The sequence below is a fragment of the Salmo salar genome, chromosome 04 (assembly GCF_965601325.2).
Source record: "Salmo salar chromosome 04, fSalSal1, whole genome shotgun sequence".
Taxonomy (NCBI): domain Eukaryota; kingdom Metazoa; phylum Chordata; class Actinopteri; order Salmoniformes; family Salmonidae; genus Salmo; species Salmo salar.
In genome coordinates this window covers 49,742,153-49,766,172 of record NC_138294.1, presented here as the reverse complement: position 1 = coordinate 49,766,172, position 24,020 = coordinate 49,742,153, and the positions used below count along the sequence as shown (strand labels likewise).

The following is a 24,020-nucleotide window of genomic DNA, read 5'->3' as shown; positions in this document are numbered from 1 at the left end:
GCGTTTCTGGGGGTCGTACAAGGTCACAAAGTGTAGCTTGTCGGCATAGCGCTGACAGATCTTCTTCAGTTTGTCATTAATGATTCCCCATGGTGGGGTTCCCATATATCAGGAATTCTTGCATCCCTCTACATGGTTGAAGTCCTCGACCACAGTGGCTTGAGCTGCACTATGGAACAGTGCGAACGCCAACACCAAAAAGCCCGGAGATAATTGCATGGCTCTTACCAGCATGACTGCAGGAGAGTGAAATGAAAGACAAGGTGTGCAGTTAGATTTTAAATGCCAAAGCCCAGATATGCAAAGTGAGTAAATAATGTGATAGAGGGATCCAACCATTTTGTGTGGAGTGAATGACAAGAACATGTGTTGGCTTGTTCTCTATTATCCAATCAGCACAGTCTTATGTGAACTTATGTGAATTTACTGTAGCTGGTGGGGGAATAATAGAATATAGCAATTGTACGCTAACATACAAGGACTCCATGCCACACTTTACCATCTATCTAGAAGTGGCCTGCGCACAAACCCCAAAGCAGCCAGGGACACAGTAACAAATATCAGCCTGAGAGACTATCCCATTTCTACCATTAATCTAGCAATTTAGGGGGAACTTTAGGGCGAACAGCATGAGCAGGAACTTGACCAAGCATAAATGCCATAAAGACCCTGTCATCTTGGCAGAGGAGGTAGTACACTCACTAGGGAGGCTATAGAGCCCTCAAAGTGAACTCGTTCCGCAGTGTTTTTTCATTGTGCCCTTCTAATCAGGGACTGATTTAGTGGGTGCAATTAATTATCAGGTAGAACAGAAAACCAGCAGGCTCCAGACCTCGTAGGCTAAGAGTCGAATGTCCCTGCTATAGGTTATAGGCCAGGGATCTCCAACCCTGTTCCTGGTGAGCTACCGCCCTATAGGTTTTCACTCCAACCCTAATCCAACACACCTGATTCTAATAATTAGCTGATTGATAAACTGAACCAGGTTAGTTACAACTGGGGTTAAAGCGAAAACCTACAGGAAGGTAGCTCTCCAAGAACAGGGTTGGAGACCCCTGCTATAGGCTAAAGGATTACATCAAATTCTTAGGCGGTATATCACATCTTCTGCTGTTCTTGAATGCTCCCTTTCATTCAATTCCTTGAAATGTCTAATCAGAGTATGACAGGCCTTTCATTGGCTATCACCTATCATAACCCCACTCTCATGCAATGTACTGAGAGGACTCATTTCACTGAGCACACTGTAATATGGAACACTCATGCGCTAAGCATTCTGCCAACAAGCCTCTTTTGTCTTGTCATTTCAGTCTTTCCTCTCTCCTCCATGTACACAGAAGTGTGTCTTGGCATGGTTGGCAGACTGTAAAATGTAAAACCTGCTCTCTAATCTATCTCTGTGGAGAACAAATATGGCCTTCAGTGTCAGGTGAGGTTAAGTAGCAAGGCAGTGGTAATGGTAGATTAGCACAATACCACAGACAGATAAAGCACGCAGTAGATTCCATGTGGACTTTGACCAAAGACAAAGGAGAGTGAGTGATGAATGAGTGAGTGATGAATGAGTGAGTGAGTGCAATAAAGGGATATTCATCAGATAGTTAGTGTTATCTGCAATATGTGTGTTTTTGCTATTGAAACAAACATATTTCAAATGATTGCAAAATAAGCCTTTTCTTTATCTTACTAGTTGAAGAAAAGAGACAAAAAAGGAAATGGAGTGAAAGTCTTTACTCATCAAGAAACAAGGTGCTTGTGCACATGATTGAACGTCATTGGAGAAAGTAGGATTTTAAAAAGCTGAGGAAGAAATTGTCAGTCAGAACTGGGATCTTTAAAAATATATATATAAATCTGCCACGTAAAACCTTACTGGTTTATATGATTAACAGGTTTATAAAGGGTTTATAAGTAGGCAAACTGATTGTCAATTACCATTACTTGGATTGCTTTAATGTATTTGTAAAATATGTTGTTTCTTGCAGGCTACATATTCGATATATGAGGTGAGCGATCATATAGGCTACTGTGATATATGCGTGCTAAGATAAAATAATTGAAGAAGGATGAAGCAAAACGTAATCATTCATGTAAGACAACACATCAGATTTACCTACTTTTCGATTACATTATAGTTTAAGTAAATTACGCTACACATCATTTTTTTTGTATAGCGTCAAGTCATGTGCAGGCCATTATCAGGGGATACACAGTTATCATAGAAGATCTGAAAGGTCTTGTCTACAAAGGTGACACTCTTGAGGAAGTTCTCCAGCTGTTGAACAGACATCTCCAGCACCTCAGGCCTCTCTTTCTCATTGAGACCGTGGGCCGCATAGGCTGGGAACTTGGTGCGCTCCTCAAAGGGCGCGTTGCGGTCGTAGTCGATGCAGCAGTAAGCTGACCACAGGTAGGTGGGAACGGCCACACGGTCAATGTTGTGGCGGCGGATCATGTTCCCGGAGGTGGTGACACCAGTGACCATGTAGGCGGTGCCGCGGCAGTAGTTGTTGAGGCGGCGGCGTATGGTGTGCTCGTGGGTCTTCCAGGGGCCGATGTTGAACTCCCGGACCTGAGGGACCACATTGGTCAGGGTGTAGGTGGCTGCCTTGTCGTTGGGGTCAGACTGATGCTCATCAGGGTTCAGGTGGCCACGCTCAAAGTTCACTGTGTTGGAGTAGTCTTCCAGCACCGCTTGGGCATCCTCAAAACTGTGATGGAGGTCGCCTTGAGGAAAGGGCTGCATCTCCCCAAAATCAGACACTGTGGAGAGCTGACAGAGAGCAGAGGGTTAGTGCTCCTAGCAGAACTGGGTTCTTAGAGCTCCTAGCAGAACTGGGTTCTTAATGCTCCTAGTAGAACTGGGTTCTTAGAGCTCCTAGCAGAACTGGGTTCTTAGAGCTCCTAGCAGAACTGGGTTCTTAGAGCTCCTAGCAGAACTGGGTTCTTAATGCTCCTAGTAGAACTGGGTTCTTAGAGCTCCTAGCAGAACTGGGTTCTTAGAGCTCCTAGCAGAACTGGGTTCTTAGAGCTCCTAGCAGAACTGGGTTCTTAGAGCTCCTAGCAGAACTGGGTTCTTAGAGCTCCTAGCAGAACTGGGTTCTTAGTGTTCCTAGCAGACCTGGGTTCTTAGTGTTCCTAGCAGAACTCGGCTAGACGAAAGCAAACGTCTGTCCTTGCATACTTACTTAATTAAAAGACCTTCACTTGAAAAACAAGAAAAAATGTCCCTCTATATACACCTTAGCAACAACAGCCAGAAACACTTCCACAAATAGTGTGAATGAATCTAAGATAAATCAATAAATCTGTAATTAATTTTGAAGTTTTTGCCAAGGAGTTCTTAGTTTTTTATTTTACATCTAACTAAGATGTTTGGTGCAGTATTTCTCAAGTTTAAAAATGTGCATTAAAACAAATCCTTTCCCGTTGAACAACAGCAAACACTTAATTGAAGAATAGGGTCCATAGTTCCCAATCCTACTAGGAGTAGTACTGTAGAGCAATCACCGATGAAGGGGCATAGACTTCAACTACCAAATTTAGACCTATCTCAAGAAAATAATGTGTGTGCCCCAACAGCCGAAGAAAAACCTGCCGAAGACCAAAACATCACAAAATGTTGTCATGATGAGCGATCTGTTTCTACTGGGAAGCATATGGTAAGCTTTATGGTCAGCTTTACCATATGCTTCCCAGTAGAAACAGTTTGCGCAGTAAATTTGCCGCTTTTTTCTAATTTTTCAAGCATAGGTCTTTAGGGAGTATGCGAGCACAGACGTTCACTTCGCCTAGCCGAGTTCTGCTAGGAGCAAACCGAACCCATGTATGCGGACACCTTTAGCTTTAATAAGATAAAGAACAGTGGTACTAAAGGAATCTCAGTCAGTGAACCCTCATGGACTCTTTCTAAACACAACAGTATATTGCTCACTATTCGTTCTATTTGCACAGAGACCATCGACCTCTTATTGTAGCCAATAACACTTAAAATTATTCATCTGTACACACAAGCACAAGGCAATGTTGCAAAGGTAATGTAAGATACAGGAGTCTGTCAAAATACCTGTGGCTCGAACATCCAAGGCACGTCAACCTTTTTGGTGCCGTCAGAGCGCTTGAAGGTGTAGGCAGAGTAGACCGGGATGTGATCAAAGGTATCATACAGGGTGACAAAACGTGGCTTGCCGTTGTAGCGCTGGCAAATCTTCTTTAGTGCTTTGTCCTCAAGTCCCAGTGGTGGTGTGCCCATGTACATGAACTCACGGCACGCAGGTGAATAGTTCTCCTGTACCTCTGCCTCCACCATCACCAGGACTAGCACCCAGGCCAACGCCTGAGCTCGCGCTATGATGCAAGAAACCATGGAGAAGAGTGCTCACGAAGTGGTGCAGTAGAAGCTGTCAGTATACTTGTCTCTGAAATTGAAAGTCTCTATCTCTGTTCATAGATAGGCTAGGCTATGCAAATCCCTTATATTGGAATGCATATAGGCCCCACATAATAGTGATTATACTGTGTGTGTGTGTGTGTGAGTGAGAGAGAGAGAGAGAGAGAGAGAGAGAGAGAGAGAGAGAGAGAGAGAGAGAGAGAGAGAGATACTGCCCACAAAATGAGGTGGAAACTGAGATGCACTTCCTAAACTCCTGCCAAATGTATAACCATAGTAGAGACACATATTTCCCTCAGATTACACCAGTCAACCAAGAATTTGAAAACAAAACCAATTTTGATAAACTCCCATATCTATTGAGTGAAAAAATACAGTGTGCCATCACAGCAGCAAAATGTGTGACCTGTTGCCACAAGAAAAGGGCAACCAGTGAAGAACAAATACCACTGTAAATACACCCCATATTTATGTTGATTTATTTTCCCTTTTGTGCTTTAACTATTTTCACATTGTTACAACTCTGTATATAGCAATAATATGACATTTGAAATGTCCATATTCCTTTGGAACTTTTGTGAGTGTAATATTTATTGTTTATTTTTCATTTCACTTTTGTTTATAATTTATTTCACTTGCTTTGGCACTGTAAACATATGTTTCCCATGCCAATAAAGCCGTTTGAATTGAATTGAGAGGCATGTTTATCCCACTCCAGTCCGAGAGGTGGCGGTAATGCACCAATAACTAGTTTGTCCATCGCGCGAATTCTTGACAGAAGAAAAAAACACAGCTGTCAAATGAAGCAAGGAGGGCGGCCATTTTTTTAAAACACAAACAAGAAGAGAAAGCGAGTTGTGAAAATATTCGCAGCGAATGTTGGTCAGAGGAAAGTATAGCTAATTAATCAAACGTTCAAAAAATAGTGAAAGGAAGTAACATTAAGATATACAGATCGTTGCGAAATACACGTATATGTTAACTGGATTTAACTAGCTACATTTCAATTTCGGAAAATTTGCAGCTACCAGCTAGCTAGGTTGTAGCTGGCTAGCTGGCTACTTGGCTGGCTAGCTAGTGCGACCAGCTTTCAACGAAAGGTGAGTGTCGAATTTGGAGCAATTATGTACGCAAACGTTTTCTTCTACAATGGAATAAATTGCAATGTTTACTGCTTTGAATAAATTGCAATGTTTACTGCTTAGAATAATCTAACGTTAGTTCTCCTTTTTTTCATGCTGGATTGTGTCAAGATAGTTAACGTCCGCACACTGTGCAGCAATGTTAGCTACGTTAGGTAGTTAGCTTGTTTACTAACGAATGCCTAACGTTAGCTAGGAAAAGGTACAGGCCAAAGCCGCGGGCTAAAGTTGAGATGTAGCCTGCGCGAACCGAGTGGGCGGAGTGGATGAAGTGCTGCTCACTGCTTTCCATTGTTAATCCTCTAACTACTTACCTCTTATTCAAATTAGATAGATAGCTACACATACGGTGGTACATTTTAGCAAGCTGGTTCAATTAACTAAATGCTCTGACGCCACTTCAAATTAAACTGAAATGTTCACTGACATGCTTCTATTATCTGAAGTGATTTGTTCGATTGTGTAAATAGCTAACTGACAAGTTAGCTAAGAGTAAGATGGTTAGCCAAGGTAGCTAATTGTAGCTGACTGAATCAATCCATGGTGAAGGAACTCCACAACAACGGAGTGGAGCAGAGACCAGGCTTTGGATTTATGCTCCGTGTACAGCGATTCGCACAAGGTAAATACAAAAAAAAATATCTATGATTAAATGCTTACTTTGTACGTATGTTTCTCCTCTGTGGTTGCATGCCACCGACTGTTGATATTCAACTGGCATTTGCACAGAGTTGCCATCTTGGAGCAACAGTAACCTAACAGTTGTATTTGATTAACATTTTATTGATGTAACAATGGATTTCAGAAAACAAAGGTACCTAACTACAGAGGACAAACATAGGTACAAGGTAAGTGTTTCATAATAAAGTACTGACCTTGGCCGAATCGATGTCGTCTCAGCTGAATTCCACAAAGCCTGGTTTCTGCGCCACTCGGCTTTGGAGTTCATCAGAAACTTCCTTCACTGGAGTTTAGTCGGCCAATTTAATTGAAGTTAATAGATAACACCACTATTGCATTGAGTGCATTTTAGCTTTGCTAACTTTTATTTGAGCTAAATTTACATTTAAGTCATTTAGCAGACGCTCTTATCCAGAGAAAATAAATGGCAACGTTTGTGTATCGTCTCTGAAAAACCAGCTGGTTGTGACATGTTTGTTATTGCAAAGTTAGCCAGCTAGCTAACTTAACTAGCCTATGTGTTAGTGTTTAGTTGGCATAGTTAGCTAGCTACTTTAGTTGGCTCTGAATAGTTTACAAACCGACGTCAGGGTTAATGAAGTTGGCCTTCATCTCAATAGTGTGTGATTGCGGCCCACAATTTGGGGTGTTCCTGCACGTAGGCATTCCTGCATCATTCAGGAACCCCCCGGCGTTTGTGCCTGTGTTTAAGTGACACTTGATATTTTGGATTTCCCCTGATTGTCAATGTGATTTAATGTGGTTCAAACAGGAAATAAAAGTATTATCAAGGTTTTTCGTTTAGGCTGTCATTGTAGTATAATGTGCAATGTTTTACCTTAAAATGTATGTGTAATCTGTTGTTAGATAGCAGATGTAACAGATATACCAGCCACCAACCCCTCTCTTTATCAAAGCTGTGAGGAAATGATGTACTACATAAACAGACCCAAATGCCCTCTCCGTAATGTTAACAGAACTGCGGGAAAGCAGTGGTCAGCAGGCGGGGGCGAAGGACAGTCTACCTGTGTCCTGGCTAGCGAACTACCGGTGTTGCTCCCGTCTGTATAACGTTACCAGAGCACGTGCTTAAAATGGGCCAATAAACGTATAAAAGGGGTTCAAAAACCCCCTCGTGCAGGAACGCCCTGACTTGTGGGCCGCAATCACGATACTCAGTGGAGTTGAGTGGTGAGACGACTACATCGACTCGGTATCGGTCCATACTTGAAAAAATGTCCGTTCTACCTATGTTTGTCCTGTTTTCTTTCAGTTCTGCAATCTGTCGTTTTTGATAACTTAATTCTATTTGACCTGTGTCAAATTGCACCGTGCAATGACAGGGCTGATCCTTTTGCGTTAACAATGGCTCCCTTGCTGGAGTTTGTGTAAAATGCTATTTTTTTATCAACCTACAGATTGCAACATCCGAAGGAGAGAAAAAAAAAAGTTACAGGACAAATAGGTACACATGAAAGAATGGACATTTTTACAAGTATCAACTGATACACTTGATAGTAGTAGGAGGTAGGCTTCACTCTGCCAAAACTCATCTCCTCGCCACTCAACTCCATTAAGCATCGCGTAGTATGGATGCGCATTTGAAGTAATTTTACTATTCAAATAATGTCAGAATTGCTTAGCTGAAACATGATAAAAAAAATACAATCAACTTTGTTTAAACTTGTTTGCTGCATAGCGGGGGGGGGTATAATTTGTGGAACAGGAGTCTGTTCCAAAAACTTCGTAAATAACCAGGTTGCCAACATACAATGCATACAAAGTTGTATAGCGGCAGAATAAGATGCCAGGTGGGCAATTTTGGTGAGTTTTTCACTCGCCACGTTTATTCAGAAAAATGTCTGTCCTCACTTATGAATAAGCTACGTGGTGAGTTGATGCCTATTCGGCAGCTAGTTAGCTAGGTGACTTGATCATGCTACTTTGTATGCATTGTTTGTTGGCATACTTGTTATTTATGAAGTTTTTGGAACAGATTCCTGTTGGAACGTTCCACAAATTATACTTACCCAGCAGCGGGAATTGGCAGGGACCTGCCTGTGGTGTGTGCATGGGAGAGAGAAAAAGTAGTCACTGACTCGAGCTTGTTAGACAACCTATGACATTTTCAAGTTTGTCTATCGTCCCATCTGGCAGTGCCTGTCTTTAATGTATCAAATCCATGTAAATAAAAATACTCTAAAATAGCCAGGTGTTAGCTAGTTGAGGATATTTTGCTACACTCCCTGTCCGTATCTACAACAACTCCATTCAGATTAAACACCTGTCGGTTACTGGTTGTAGCCTACTCTTTCTCATTTAGCTGATTCCGTAATTTACATTACATTTAGCATTGATTAGTTATCTCCCACTTTACATTGCTACACATGGAGCCTCTGACTGTGGTGCCAACAACAAGCTACATGGGTGAAACCTGTGTAGGCTGTACGGTATGTCTTTTTATGGGGCGCAGGTCACAACTAACGGTGTAGTTGCGAATTCTTAGCTACCCTTTATCTAAGCAAGGAGAAATGTACTGCACAGTGGTCACGTACAAACGGTCAATGAAATGTATGCTACTAAAGTGAAAACCCTTCTCGGTTCTAATAATCCTCTCTACCTTTCTGCAGATTTGGTCAGTATTCTTTGGATGCTGAACACTCAATTTGCCATTTGTGAACACTGACATGAATATCTTGTTCTCTCTGTCGCTCGCTCTCTGTTTCCCCAGGTGTTTGGCGGAAAGGGAGGGAAAATAGACTCTGAGGAAATAATCAAGCAGGAGTAGGACCGTGAGAAGTGGAAGGAATAATACATGCCTGTGAAGATGACACTTGTCTCTCCCTGTGCAGCCGCTGTTCTTCACAATATTGCTTCATAGTAATTATTATGATCAACTCCAATGTTGATGTAATTACTGGTGCGGTTTGTCCATGAGAATTTAGTTTTTGTTTATTTTTGATAGCTGTCACGTTTGGCCAATCCTCCATCACCTCACCCAACTCCTTTCCCTGAGCCTGGCAGCTATTTGCTCAGCATATCAGATTTGTGTGGTCTGAACAATCCCACTCTAAACCACTGCACACAGAAGAACCAAGTAGCCTTTAACGCCCTCATCGAATCTGGACGAAACTGGTCCAGTCCCCTGGACAAGGTTAGAGTGCTACTCACTCTGTAAAGTTGCCCAGACAGATTGTGAGAACCTTGTGTCATAGATGTGGATGTTGGGGATGTATGTTATTTGGGACAAGTCTTTGAACTGTAGTACAATATATAGTTTTTATTACTCCTGAAGTGGACAGTTGATTGTATGATTATGTGGCTCCATGTCATGATATGGTCTGACTGACACCCATGTTGTGTCAACAGAAGCCTTGAGCTCCAGTTGAAGAGAGGAGTATGACTGCTGAAACACTTAACTTCGGCCCAGAATGGTGACGCATCTCTTCCTTCTCTAACGTAGTCATTCCTTTTTCCTCCCTGCTTACCTTCCTAGCCCATAAACAACTCTTGTTTTTCATTGACTTGCTCTTATGTCAGTAAATTAAAGCACATCTTCAATATTTTAGGGCCCTATATTACTCCCCGTCTTTCACGTCTCTCCTCCCCCATTACTCCCCGTCTTTCACGTCTCTCCTCCCCCATTACTCCCCGTCTTTCTCATCTCTCCTCCCTCCTTTCTTCCTCATTTACTCAACACCAGCCAACACACTGCATTCTTTCCTTCCACATTTTCTCCTTCCCCATTGTCTTGTTTTCAGAGTGAGTGCATGATCTGTCATTTTAAATTTGAATGTAAAGAAAATAAATCCATTTTGTTTTCAACTTGTATATAGCGAAGTTGCCTCCAGTTCTCCTTGAGAAATGCCTCACTCGGGATGTTTTTGCAACTTGGACTTCTCCTCATCCCTCCAATCATTCAATAGAACACTACAAACATAAATTCTTGCTATGTTGCCAACAACTCGACATATCCAGATTGTACTAAAAGCTAATCCTCACCCGTGGTGTATTGTGTACTGTATTTTCATTTTGCTCCTGCTTGTTGCCCTTAGTTGTCTAGGGGAAGATAATGGGCGATGCATATCCAACCTAAACTTGAGGTGAAGATAAATAAATGGATATGCTCATACACATGGCCCAGTACTATTATGTCAGTAATAATGATTGCATTAAAAGTGTTACTGATGCATGGATTGTACTTATGCTGATTTCTTGTCCCCAGGCTCCGTGCACTATCCAGAGGGGGGAGTGTGACGACCCCCCCTCCTTCTCCAGCCATGCCAAAGTCCAAGCTGGCTGATTACCGCTATGGCCGCGAGGAGATGCTAGCACTTTATATCAAAGATAACAAGGTGAGCTTATGTACAGTAATGTGTGATTCACTCTTTCAATGAGGATTCCAATACAGGTGTTTATATTAAAGATTGCTGGCTGGCTATGACTAATGGATATGAAGTAGTGCTGCGACGATGCCAGTATTCCGATATTTTTTTCCCATGGCAAAAAGGACAACACGAAGCAGACAACTCTTTGGTCTTTTAAAAACCTGCTCTATGCAAAATATTGTGTGCTTAAACTTGGAAAATATGCCTCTGGATGACCATGTTTGTTTCCCACAATAGGGCTGCTTTCTTGACGTTAAGTCCGCTTCGTGTTTTGTTTCCTTGCCACGATACTAACGAGTATCACGATACTGGTATCGTCCCAGCCCTAGTATGAAGTAAAGCAAACTGTGTTGTCAGCCCCCAGAGGACATGCAGGATAAGGAGTTTGCTGCTATCATGCAGGATGAGCCTGTGCAGCCTTTGGCCCTGGAGCCTCTAACTGAGGAGGAGCAGGTGAGACTGCAGGAGATATAGGAGCTGTTAGTGAGTCAGAGGTTCACCGCTTTGATGCACTGAAGCATTTGGCCAGGATCAACTCTCTCAAATCTCAGCTCTTAGATGCTACTTCTACCCACAATGTGCTGATCAGATCCTGCTTCACTGTAGGTTGACAAAACGCCATTCAGCGTTAATGTCATCGACCCTCCTGCCTTTTGTCCTGCAGAGAAACTTCTCCATGTCTGTGAACAGTGTGGCTGTGCTGAGGCTGATGGGAAAGGGAGGCGGGTCTGCCCCTGTAGGCGTGGCTAGGGGCCGTGGAGGATGCAACAGAGGAGGTAGAGGTCAGTCACCACCTGAAGTGATCAGGACGGTGCAACTCTACAAATAGAAATGTATTCACTAACCAGCAGATCAGACCCACTAGCTTACAGCTGCACTAGGGTTGGACAGGCTTCTTGTCTAGATTAAAACACTGTGGCGCCGGTGTGAGATGGCTCGGAAAACACACTTCGATCCAGGGATGAGAAATGCATTGTACTCTGAATTGTCCCATTAACCTCTACGGGATTGATGCCCCTAAACCGGGACGGTTGTTACTAACGTGCGCTAATGTGACTAGAATGTTGTATGCAACAGCCAATTTTCCGGGACATAGACATGTCTTTTATGTGGGCAGAAAGCTTCAATTCTTCTTAATCAACTGCAGTGTCCAATTAACAGTAGCTATTACAGTGAAAAAATACCATGCTTTTGTTTGAGAGTCCACAACACAACTTATCAAGGCGACTTGTTTGACGCATTTACCTCTGAAGGTAAATAATGTACTTCAATAATCTTGCTCTGATTTGTCATCCAGAGGGTCCCAGAGATAAAATGTATCAGTTTTGTTTGATAAAATATATTTTTATGTTCAAATGTTGGAACTGGGGTCTACAGTTTGACCCCACTGCTGTCTCTGGCTCCACATCCACCCCGCCCAGCCATCTAGATGTGTATAAGCTAATGATCCATCATGTATGACATTCCTGGGAGTGTGTAAACTTAATGTTTTATTACCATAGTGTTTTGTATGTTCTCTATACTTATGTACTTAAATGTATCAATTGACCAATTCGGCACATTTGGGACAACTCCTGGCAGACTTTGTACAAAATATTGTGTAGTAATGAAATCTGGTTCAGTCTGAAACTTTGCACACGCACTGCTGTCGTCTGCTGGCCAAAATCTAAATTACCTCTTGCATTTCAATGATCATTTAAAAAAAATACGCATGTTTTTTGTTTTGTATTATATTTGACCACATCTGTTATATTCTCCTACATTCATTTCACAATGCCACAAACGTCAGTGTTTCCTGTCAAATGCTATCAAGAATATGCATGTCCTTGCAACAGGCAGTTAGATTTGGGTATGTAATTTGAGGCGAAAATTGAAAAAAAGGGAACGAATCTCTTACACCGAGATTGAATGACTGCTTGATTATTTGGAAAATTGCCCTTTTCGTTGTAATGCTTGGTAGCAGAAGCCACAGCAGTCATTTTGGAAATGGCAGTGTCAGCCAATCATCTCCTTTGTTGTTCAATGCGACATGGCATTCCATAATGGCTGCTGTGGCTACTGCTGACTATCATGAGGATGAAAAGGGCAGTTTATTTAACTTGCAGTCGTTCAATCTCCTCAGTGTAACAGTTGGGATAATGGGACAACTTGGAGTACAGCGCAATTCTCATTCTTGGATTGAGATACGTTTTCTGCGCCATATCTCACGCCGGCTCTGCGGTTTCTTTATCTACACAGGAACCCTGTCTGACCCTAGTGGAGCTGTAAGCAAGCAGGTCAGATCTGCTGGCTATGTATTCTCCTGCTGAATGTGGATTTATGCGTTTGGGTAGGGAGAGGGAGAGGTGAAGGTGCATTCTACCAAAGAGCTCCTGGATGTCCTGAGGAAGGAGAGGTGGGCTTCGGTCGTGGCCGAGAAATGCTCCGCAGCCAAAGCTGGGATGACCGGTAGGCTCACTGTCCATGTTGCTTTCATTGTCCTAAACTACACTGCCCTCACCCCCAGATGGTTATCATTCAATCATATTGATGGTTATTGTGTATGTTTAGTTTTCCATATTCTACACTGAAGGTCTTAAACTATCCCGTTAACCTGTCTTTCCTTCTGTCAGAGCTGAGAGGCCAAGGTTTGAGAAGCCAATCAGATGTGCTGAAGTAGTGCGTCCAGGATTTGAAGAGGCGGGGTCTCTGGGCAGGAAGGACTCCTGGCGTGCTGACAGCGACAACTGGCGTACCCTCCGAGAGGAGGAGGAAGAGGCAGCAGCAGCAGCAACAGGAGGAGAGCAGCCAGCCTGGAGAGTTGCAGGATCCCGCCGTGATGGTACATACACGCATATAACCACTCATACACCCTCTACCCAGAATGCATTTGTGCATGTTTCCCCATGTCTGATGGAGACTCCCTCAACAACACAGATGGAGGTCCTCGTTCTGCAGGCTGGCGTGATCGTGGCGGCCGGAGGAAGTTTGAGTTTGACTTCCGTGATGGTGAGGGCCCCCGTAGGGAATCCGACAGGGACGGCCTTCCTGAGTGGTGCACCGACGAGGAGGATGGAGAGATGGGAACCTTTGACTCCTCTGGGGCCTTCATGTGCATCAAGGTGCGTGTGTCTGTTGGCCTGTGTGTCATGTTTGTCAGTGTGTGTATTTGCATGTTATTTGTAAGTCTATTCTGAGCCTCTCGTGCTTGTCCAAGCAGAAAGACTGTAAGGACACCATCACTGAAGAGGATCTGGAGTTTGAAGCTCTGGAGGAAGACGACGAGAATGATCAGGGAGGCAAGGACAACTACGATGACCGAGGTGAGACTGGATGCTTTCCCTGGCTTTAGTAAAACAATTAACAGAAGACATTTTATGCACTTATAGAAGACCTTCTCCCTCTATTCCTTTCATCTAGATGAATGTGAAGCAGCAGGTGAGGGAGAAGATAAGTACAAGACTCCTTCTCCTCCTGCCATCTCTGGCTCTCCACCCTCAGACCCTCTTCCTGCCCCCTGCGCCACACAGGCACCCATCTCCCATCCCTCCAAAACGAACCATGTGCCCGCTGAAGGTAAATATTGAATTATTGATGTTGTGAAGCATCTTCACTGTGTTGTGTGTTCATCAGTTGGTATCTGCTCCAGAAGATGTTTCACCTGCAGTAGTGGCCCCATTACAGTAGTACATGTCTCATCCTCTACCCCTGTTCTCTCTGGTCTCACAGGTTGCCCACTTCCAGGGAGTGGTGCACAGCTCAGCCCAGACCCCCCCTCCACCACCACCTCCAGCCTGATGCCTCCTCCCTCCGGATCTCTCCTCCCCTCAACAGGGGGAGAAGCGGAGGAGGACGAGGGCATGAAGCACCTGCAACAGGTACGAGGCGGGTTGCATTACCCTGTAAATTTGATTGGACGTTCAATACCGAATCTATTGTCAGGCTTAGGATTACGCTTGTATACTGGGGGAATGTGTGACGTGGATGTTCATATTTGTTTTCTCCCTTATAGGAGGCTGAAAAGATGGTGGCCTCACTGCAGGACACGTCCCTTGAGGAGGAGTGTTTCACTCAAGCACTACAGGAGAGCCACACAGTCACCTCTCACACACACCCAGCCCCACACTCACACACGCACGCCGCTGGACACACACACTCTCACTCGACCCATAGGGACTGTGCCCTGCCCCTCTCCCACGAGGCAGCCATGAAGTGGTTCTATAAGGACCCCCAGGGAGAGATCCAAGGTAGACATGTGCATTTTTAGATGTATACGTGCGCACTGCACTCACTTTCAGTGATTTATTTTTTACTTTTATAAACATATCACTACTTGTTGCTTATATTTTACAGATACTTTATCACATTGTCATCTTGGTTTGTCATAACCATGTCTTCCCTCCCCCGGGCCAGGTCCCTTCTCCACGGTGGAGATGTGTGAGTGGTTCCAGGCCGGCTACTTCACCATGACCCTGCTGGTAAAGAGGGGTTGTGATGAGGGCTTCCAACCCCTGGGTGACGTCATCAAAATGTGGGGCCGCGTGCCCTTCTCCCCCGGCCCCTCTCCCCCGCCCCTCCTGGTGAGACAGCCCCCACCATCTCGGGGGTCCTCTGTGAGTCAACGAGCACACGTCTGTCTGGGTGTTTCTTGTTTCTGTTCACTGGTTCACTTATTTTCTGTGAGGAATTTATAGCAGGGTACCTCAGTGTCCTAGGCAAAATCTACTGAAGAGCTCCTGTAGCTGTAACATGTCTATCAGAGCAGATAATCAGTAGCATATTGGTGTGCTTGGGTTGTCTGGAGCTGTGGTACGGTCAGTATGGTAACCCTGTAGGTCATGTTATTCTCTAGGCCAATATGGACCAGGAGCTGCTGAAGAAACATTTGGAGCAGGCAGCCACTGCAGCTCTATACCATCAACTACAGATGAGGTTCCAGCACATGAACAGGTAGAGAGAGACACACACACACACACACACACACACACACACACACACAATGTATGTGAGTGTACTAATGTGTGTATTTGCAGGAGTGGAGATTCTAGCATGATGCCCTCGATGAACAGGTCCATGTCAGTACCTGATAATGGGTCCATGTGGGACATGCATACCCCGGCCTCCCAGCAGTCAGGTACTGAAGAGGAACACGATGCATCTTCCCTGCTTCACATACACCTTTATATAAGCACACTTTATACAGATGCGGTCAAATATATATTGGCACCCACGCGTGATTTGCTTTTTCCTCTAGAATAAGTTTGAATTGAAAACTTTTTTTTTGTGTTCAAGCATATTTGATTTACAAATGCATAGGACAACAAAAATCTAAACTCGCATGTAGATTTTTAACTTAAAGTGGCCTGGGTAAAATGTTAACTTATAATTAATTTTGTTGGAGGCAAGTGATTCTCAGCAAGTGTTGTTTATCCTACTTGTAGTCATTTGCAGGTGCCTACATGGTAAAAAATAGCCATTCAACCAGTTTTGAACAGAATATTCTGCTCTGAACTCACTCAATATTTCATATCCGCCCACACTGATGCACCTCAGCTATACATATTTTTATTCACACAGATGTCCTTGTACATATTGTCATTGTATGGCAGTAATGTGTTTGTGGCCCTTTCTAGGTGGTGAGGCCAACCTATGGGACTTAACCATGAGTCATTCCACTCAGGGGCTATCTCTGGAGCAGATACAGAAGGTACCGTCTTAGTTTCGTTTTCTCTCGGTCTCCCTGTCTCTCTCTGTCTGACTCCCTCTCTCTCTCTGTTCATCTGCTGTACCGCAGCTCCAGGACCGGCGTGAGGCTGAACTCCGGGCCAAGCGAGAGGAGGAGGAGCGGAAGCGGCAGGTCGAGAAGAGGAGGCAGCTGGAGGAACAGAAGAGGCGTGAGGAGGAGGAGCTGTACAGGCGTAAGCAGCAGTGTCGGCAGCAGCAGGAGCTGATCATGAAGCTGCTGCAGCAGACCCAGCCCGGGGCCCCAGGGTGTGTCTCTGGGTCAGGGTGGAGCGGCTCCCAGGCCTCAGCCCTCTCCAAACAAGGCAAGAGCCTCGGCCTGCTGGAGCTGGAGACCGAGAGGCTGCTCAAACAGCAGGCCCAGCACCAGAGGGCCCAGCATCAGAGAGACAGGGTGAGGAGAGACACACAACCCCAAAGGACAGCCCATGTAAACGGACTGTCCTGTCAAGTCTATTCCATTTCAAAGCAGGGATTAATTGACACAAGTAGTAGTTTCCTGAGAAGAAATGTGTAATCTGAGGATATTTATTACAATGCCCATATGAATAAATTACATTTTATTTCCGTGTCAAATCGCCCGTTGGCAAACCCATGGGATTAATTGACACACAAACAACATAACAATAATTCACTGATCATTCAGTCATAATTCTTGTGGTGTTCTCTGCAGTGCGAACAGTAGTGACCCGATGTTCCTCTGTTCTCTCTCTCCCCCAGCATGGAGGCTTGTCTATGGGCCAGTGGGGTGAGGGGTCTGTGAGCATGTGGTCTGGTGGGGGCATGGAGCCCAAAGGCAGCTCTGGAGGGATGGGTGTCTGGGAGGAGGCTGTGAAGAACCAAAACAGCCTCCGCAATATGGGCATGAAGAACAGCCACAGCAGCCCATCTCTCAGGTACTCCTCCCTGTGTGTACGCTCACGCTGTGTGCAAATAAACCTCTGTTTAAAGCCGCGCGTTAACATTTGCATGTAAACTGTTCGATGGCCTGCATTTCTGTATGTGTGTAATGGTCGTTTCCGTGTCCCCCTGCAGTGAGCAGTACATGCTGAGGAAGAAGCGTACAGAGGAGGAGGACAAGCTGCTGAATCTGCTGCAGGGCATGAAGCCCCAGGATGGCTTCACCACCTGGTGTGAACAGATGCTACACGCACTCAACACCTCAGCTAACAACTCCTCCTCCTCACTGGACGGTAACGAACTCACTGCTTTCCTACATCCCTGGATCACTGACCTTCACACCTACACAAACATCTTGGCCATTCTCTTTCCCCCTGGGGTTAAGTGTAAATGTCTGTTGTCGTCCTCTGAGCAGTGGCAACCATCGTGGCCTACCTGAAGGAGGTGGAGTCTCCCTACGAGGTCCATGACTTTATCCGCTCCTACCTGGGCGACACCGTGGAAGCCAAAGAGTTCGCCAAGCAGTTCCTGGAGCGCCGAGCCAAACAGAAAGCCAACCACCAGAGACAACAGCAGCAACAGCAGGTGTGTGTTGTATGTATTCTGAACAAAAATATAAAGGCAACATGTAAAGTGTTGGTTTCATGAGCTGAATAAAAGATCCCAAAAATGTTCCTTATACACACAAAGCATGTTTCTCTCAAATGTGTTGCATAAATGTGTTTACATCCCTGTTAGTAAGCATTTTTCCTTTGCCAAAATAATCCACCTACCTAATCCACCTGCCACCTATGTGGCATATCAAGAAGCTGATTAAACAGCATGATCATTACACAGGTGCACCTTGTGCAGGGGACAATAAAAGGCCACTCTAAAATGTGCAGTTTTGTCACACAACACAATGCCACAGATGTCTCAAGTTTTGAGGGAGCGTGCAATTGGCATGCTGACTGCAGGAATGTCCACCAGAGCTATGGCCAGAGAATTTAATGTTAATTTCTCTACCATAAGCCACCTTTGGCAGTATGTCCAACCGGCCTCACAACCACTGACCATGTGTAACCATGCCAGCCCAGGACCTCCACATCCGGATTCATCACCTGCAGGATCATCTGAGACAGCCACCCAGACAGCTGATGAAACTGTGGGTTTGCGCATGCAAAGAATTTCTGCACAGACTGTCAGATACCGTCTCAAGGAAGCTCATCTGCGTGCTCGTCATCCTCACCAGTGTCTTGACCTGACTGCAGTTCGGTGTCGTAACTGACTCCAGTGGACAAATGCTCACCTACGATGACCATTGGCATGCTGGAGAAGTGTGTGCTTCACGGATGAATCCCGGTTTCAACTGTACCAGGCAGATGGCGTCGTGTGGGTGACCGGTTTGCTGATGTCAACATTGTAAACGGAGTGCCCCATGGTGGGGTTATGGTATGGGCCGGCATAAGCTATGGACAATGAAAACAATTGCATTTTATCAATGGAAATTTGAATGCAGAGATACCGTGACGAGATCCTGAGGCCCATTGTCGTGCCATTCAGCCGCCGCCTTCACCTCATCTTTCAGCATGTTAATGCACGGCCCAATGTTGCAAGGATCTGAACACAATTCCTGGAAGCTGAAAATGTCTCAATTCTTCCATGGCCTGCATATACTCACCAGACTTGTCACCCATTGAGCATGTTTGGGATGCTCTGGATCGCCGTGTACATCGGCGTGTTCCAGTTTCTGACAATATCCAGCAACTTTGCACAGTCATTGAGGAATGGGACAACAGTCCACAGGCCACAATCAACAGCCTGATCAACTCTATGCGAAGATGTTGTGCTGCATGAGGCAAATGGTGGTCTCACACACACGTGCATACATATATTTGTTTTATGTATCTGACCAACAGATGCATATGTTTATTCCCTATCATGTGAAATCCATAGATTAGGGCCTAATTCATTTCAATTGACTGATTTCCTTATGACCTGTAAATTGTTGCATTTTTATTTTGTTCTGTGTGTGTGAATGCGTAGAAGACCTTATCAGTAACCACCATCCCTCTCCCTCACCAGCTAGCAAAAGAAGTTTCGGGGCTGGCCATGAACAACTTTCCTATCCAGGTAGGCTCCGTCCAGGTAGGAACCCTCCTCAGCTCATGACCATTTGGTCATCAACATGCTTTTGTCTTCTTGATGTAATCACATCTATACTCTTCTCATGCTATATACCACTTATTTGAATGAGCAAACCCCTATTACGATGTCCCCTCCCTATGTAGTCCATGTTCCAGGCAGCCCAGATGGGAAAGGGAGGAATGTATGATAGCCAGGCTGCAAAAATGAAGAAACCGACCATGACGCTTCACTCTGACCCTAGCATCTTAGGTATTCAGACACTCAGATGATGATGATGATGATGATAATAATAATAATACACGCAGTACATTTATTAAATGTCTCTTAGCACAGTAAAAAAAGAAACTGTATATGGAGTTGACGTATTGTGTATTTGTGTGTGTGTATACCGGTAACCTGGGAGAGGGTAACTTTCCAACGGAAAAGTAGTAGATTCCGTATTAGTTGTGGATATAGAGATGAACTGTGGTGTTTTGTCCTGCAGGATATTCATTCCTGGGCGCCGGGGACAGGATGAACCAGGGCGAGATGGAAACAGTGGAGGATTATTGATCCACAGCATCTACCTGAATCCACATGAGGCCTTACATCTGGATTAAAACACTGACTCTCACACACACACACACACACACATTCACCTACACCACACTGACACACACACACACACACACACACACACACACATTCACCTACACCACACTGACTCACACACACACACACACCCACACAGACAATGACGAATGTGCACTGCTGAGCTACTTTGCCCCCTCATAGATGAGGACCTGGTAAAGTAGTGTTTTCTCTCTCATCTCTGTGGGGTGTGTGGGGGGGGGGGGGGGCAGAGGAGTACCCTCCTGCACTTCTTACAGTTAAGCACCTTAAACTACACTAATGCACTTTATCACGGGGTTTCAATATTTGAAATGATGTTTTGCCAGTTTGTTTTCTTGTTTTTAGGATGCAAAATGTGCATATTGTGTCTACAATATGAATACACACATGTGGATGTGTGTGTGCAAACATACCTAAGTAAGGAACTGGAGGTTACATCTCCAATAATAATGTGGGGTGATGAGGATTTATTTTGGAAAGTATATTCTTTTTAAAAAGTTTTTATATAAAATGTAAAGCTATAACAAATTGCATTTTATTAAGAAAAAAAACTTGAAGGTTTGCACTTAGAAAAACAAACAAAACTAGTTGTAGATAAGTAGTGGAAGAAAATGTTTCTTTGAATGCTTGTGGGTTTGTGTGGTAGACTTAAAGCCTGCACAATTTTTATTGCTTACAGAGATGCATAAAAAGGCCATGTTTTTACTTTGTTCCATGAAACTTTTTTACTTTGAAGAATGTATGCAATGTGTTCCCATGTCAGATGTATATGAGTGATTGGTAGCCAATGAATGTGTATGTTCTTTTGTACATGGATTCTCTAAGCGAGAGTGGAGAGGGCTCTTTTTCAACCAATCTTTCACCAGCTCCTCATCCCCTAAATGACTTCATGAAGGTCTTTTGCTTTGGTGTCCAGTTACCTGACTGGCCGGTTGTGTTTTGTCATTGGTGCATTGCTGCGCTCATTCTCCTTCATGGTGAGTCACGACGGTCCATGGGCTCTGATTCGCTGATACAACTGTGAAAACAGATCTTATGATTCAAGGCAGATTTCCGAGGTGTATTTTACTGCCGTTAAGTCACTCTCTCTCGTTTAAAGAACCATGAAAAGTTCTGTTTAATCATTCTCTTCCTTGTGGTTATGAGAGTTGGTAAGACCAGAGAAGTCCCTTGCATTTTCCAAGGGGATCTATTGCCTTTAACGACATGTCAGTGTTGAGGTCTTGCTTTCCTGCTTCCAGGCAGTTTTGCAGACGATTGCCACTGCGTATGTTAACCCTAGTATTGATAGCTAGAGTCATGTCTTTTTGTTGCTTTTTGAATAGAATGTCAGTTTTTCAACAAAGTGAAAGTATTTGGACTTGATATGGAGCACTTTTGAGGCTGCTACACTATTGTATTTTTATATTGTTGTTTTAGTTTTTTTTGCCTCTATGGTAATTATTTTTTTACTTTACTTTTTTTTCTGGGGGTGGAAATGAATGTATTCCAAAAACTGAAATGTACAACAGTGCGTCGAGATGAAGCCAGACTTTAAACAAATCTTTTGGAGCTAATGAGTAGAGTTGTGCTGATCAAGTATTAGAATCCCTGAAGATGAACACTGCCTTCTCTTACTGCTCTCTGAGAAACACATCCTAATAAGATGAAGACATCTGTCCACCGCCATGTCGTCCTCGATACAACACACACACACGAGGAACTGGCATGGAAAATGTAGCAGTCGTGTTTTTTATAGAGAAATTGGTCTCCTTTTTATCTTTGAATGTCTGGGTTGCTACTATTCATTAACAATCTCTTGCTTTTCCTCATTGCCTAAATCTTGTGACAATTGAGTTTTTGAAGATGTGGGCAGAGGAATGATCGGTACGTCATCAGCAAACTGAAACAATCTTCGCTTTAACCGGTCTGGATTATATTTTTAATGAAAAAAGAAAGGCCAAAAAAAAGGAGTGGATAATATTTTTTTGGGGGGGGCTGTGATAATGTAATGTGTGGCTAATTTGATGCCATGGGTTGGAGTGAGATGGAGAGAACCTGAGATGGGCAGAGGGGTCAGAAAAGGACTCCTTTCGCCCTCTCTCTCTCCTTGTACCTCCAACAGAGACGTTTTCATCAGGCTGGCCTCCTGGCGTCCTTGTTTTTTGTTGTTGTTTTTTTTACCCCCCCCCCCTTAACAAGATGCTGTGCTACATGTCTCATGGGGTTTGGCAGGCTGGGACCATGTGACTGGAGGCTGCCTGATGTTAAATGGACTTCTAAAGAGAATTATTGAATGTTCTAGAAAATAAACTACTATAATGGAGAGAACATATTTTTTTAACACAGGCCTACAATTGGATCCATTGAAATCCAAAGCTACTGGACAATGGACTCATTGGTAAGGGCGGGGTCAGTTGTGAAGCTTGTTCATCTTGTACTTTTGTTGGGTCTAGTTGAACATTTATCAAATCACAGAACCCAGTGTTGGGAGATGGACAGGTTTGTTGACTGCGTATGATGCCCCGTCTCCTTGTATTTACTCTTTTACTGGACAGTATTCCTCAAGGATTGCCTTTCCCTGGACATTCTCCACAAGAAAAGATGACATTGAGGACGACCTTGACACAGAAGACCAGATTCTTCAGTGTACCAGAACGATACTGCGCTGACCACCAGAGATTCACAGAAGGCAAGTTAACAATGTGACCATCTGTTTTTAGAAAGGTGCTCACTGGGGGAAATGTATTTTCTTTGTTACAGATGTACTTTATGTCAACTTTCTAGGTTACTATCTACCTGAAGTCCCACGTAGGACAGGTAGCGACATGGGGAACTACATAAATTATTTGACTAGAGATCCTATTTAATAGGTTTGCTGTACCAATTGTGGTGATATGTATTCAGTGGAGAATTGAGTAATTAATTGGTTCTTCAGGATATGTGGCCATTTTAATGAGTTTGGACATCTAGATATATCTGGATGTCTGGACAGCCCCTCTGTTCCTCATGCTATACCCAGGGGTTCTGGGATGTAATATTAGTTTATGAATCTATTATGATTGGGGTTATAGTGTTTAATCATCCTCGTCTTAATAGTGTTGTTTCTGCAGGATACCTCATGGACACCACCACCTCATTACTCTGTCCATGTAGCGGCCTCTCTGCTGGACGACTGTCTGAGGTGTATTGGCGGCTGAGGCCTGTGGGCTCTCATACTGTTGGACTGGACCACAGCTGGACATGGGATGGTCTCAGAGGGGAGCAGACGGTAGAGGAGAGAAACCAGCTTTGTCCCAGTCCTGGACTGAGGGTGAGATGGAACCCAGCTGACTAAGGTCTCAACCAGGAGTTAACACACCTTGTGAACATGGACTCTCAAAATGACTGAACATGTACAACTATGCTCATGGCCTGTTACATTCATTCACACACGCGCACATCTGGTTGGCAAGTTTCAACTCCTGGATGTAAATAGTGAACGATTAATTCCTCTACTCATTTTTGTTTGGTTATTTGAACCTTTATTTGGTTTTACTTGCCTTAAATGTACAGAATGAAATTGCCCATGTGTGTGATGTCCCCTCCCCCACCATCCCTAAGTAATGGGCTTTACCTGGTGAAGTGTATCCAATGATTGCTGGCTTTGGGTTGGTTTGGGACATTTGCCCTTCTAACAGAGCAGTACAATTGCAGTAATGGGGATTTAATGTGAGTGCTGTAAAAATATAATGCTAAAGCTATTAGAGGAATGTCTGTCATGCAAAATTGGTTAATTCGTTTTGGGGAAAATGTTCTAGGTTTGACGCTTGCTACTCGGCCACAGCAGAATTTGAGATGGAGGGGGGGAGGGGGGCAGGCATTGTGTATATAGTTTTCCTTTTGAATAGACGTGTTACAGAATAAATAAACTGTGTGGAATGCAATATGAATGTGTTGTCATAATTTCGCAATTACATATTGTTTTAAAGGGATGACCGACTAACATGACGTTTTTTCTCGACGATTCCACAAGTTGAATTGCCACTGTTCGTCGACGCTCAGCTGGTGATCTACTGCGCACGTCCGACGTTCTTGGTG

General features: G+C 44.1%; 2 protein-coding genes across 3 annotated transcripts; one reads left to right on the top strand and one right to left on the bottom strand.

Moving 5' to 3' along the window:
- Positions 1-1,716: 1,716 nt before the first annotated feature.
- LOC106603218 (endonuclease domain-containing 1 protein) lies at positions 1,717-4,513 on the bottom strand. Its single transcript, XM_014196577.2, has 2 exons — positions 4,067-4,513; positions 1,717-2,773 (listed from the first exon to the last, which is right to left on the bottom strand). The coding sequence occupies exons 1-2, from the start codon at positions 4,364-4,366 to the stop codon at positions 2,177-2,179; spliced, it is 897 nt and encodes a 298-aa protein (XP_014052052.1). The 5' UTR covers positions 4,367-4,513; the 3' UTR covers positions 1,717-2,176.
- A 681-nt stretch (positions 4,514-5,194) lies between these two features.
- On the top strand, positions 5,195-23,866 carry LOC106603205 (GRB10-interacting GYF protein 1). 2 transcript variants are annotated; one of them, XM_014196546.3, is made up of 26 exons: positions 5,195-5,490; positions 8,945-9,367; positions 9,583-9,647; positions 10,269-10,316; positions 10,439-10,568; positions 10,959-11,054; positions 11,266-11,383; positions 12,935-13,049; positions 13,214-13,422; positions 13,518-13,702; positions 13,801-13,903; positions 14,001-14,156; positions 14,310-14,458; positions 14,593-14,827; positions 14,994-15,160; positions 15,433-15,530; positions 15,614-15,714; positions 16,214-16,287; positions 16,375-16,716; positions 17,043-17,218; positions 17,358-17,515; positions 17,638-17,807; positions 19,287-19,349; positions 19,493-19,598; positions 19,834-22,632; positions 23,054-23,866. In XM_014196546.3, the coding sequence occupies exons 3-25, from the start codon at positions 9,613-9,615 to the stop codon at positions 19,899-19,901; spliced, it is 3,102 nt and encodes a 1,033-aa protein (XP_014052021.1). In that variant the 5' UTR covers positions 5,195-5,490; positions 8,945-9,367; positions 9,583-9,612; the 3' UTR covers positions 19,902-22,632; positions 23,054-23,866. The 2 variants fall into 2 exon arrangements, with proteins under 2 accessions (XP_014052021.1, XP_014052016.1); XM_014196541.3 differs by having other exon boundaries at positions 14,994-15,193.
- Positions 23,867-24,020: the final 154 nt, after the last annotated feature.

Coding starts and splice junctions, on each gene's coding strand:
- LOC106603205 (XM_014196541.3), top strand. CDS start 9,613: ATGACTGCTGAAACACTTAACTTCGGCCCAGAATG. Junction 14,828..14,993: donor CCCCCAGGGAGAGATCCAAG/GTAGACATGTGC, acceptor CCCCCGGGCCAG/GTCCCTTCTCCACGGTGGAG. Junction 16,717..17,042: donor CCCAGCATCAGAGAGACAGG/GTGAGGAGAGAC, acceptor TCTCTCCCCCAG/CATGGAGGCTTGTCTATGGG.
- LOC106603218 (XM_014196577.2), bottom strand. CDS start 4,366: ATGGTTTCTTGCATCATAGCGCGAGCTCAGGCGTTGGCCTGGGTGCTA. Junction 2,774..4,066: donor CTTGGATGTTCGAGCCACAG/GTATTTTGACAG, acceptor GCTCTCTGTCAG/CTCTCCACAGTGTCTGATTT.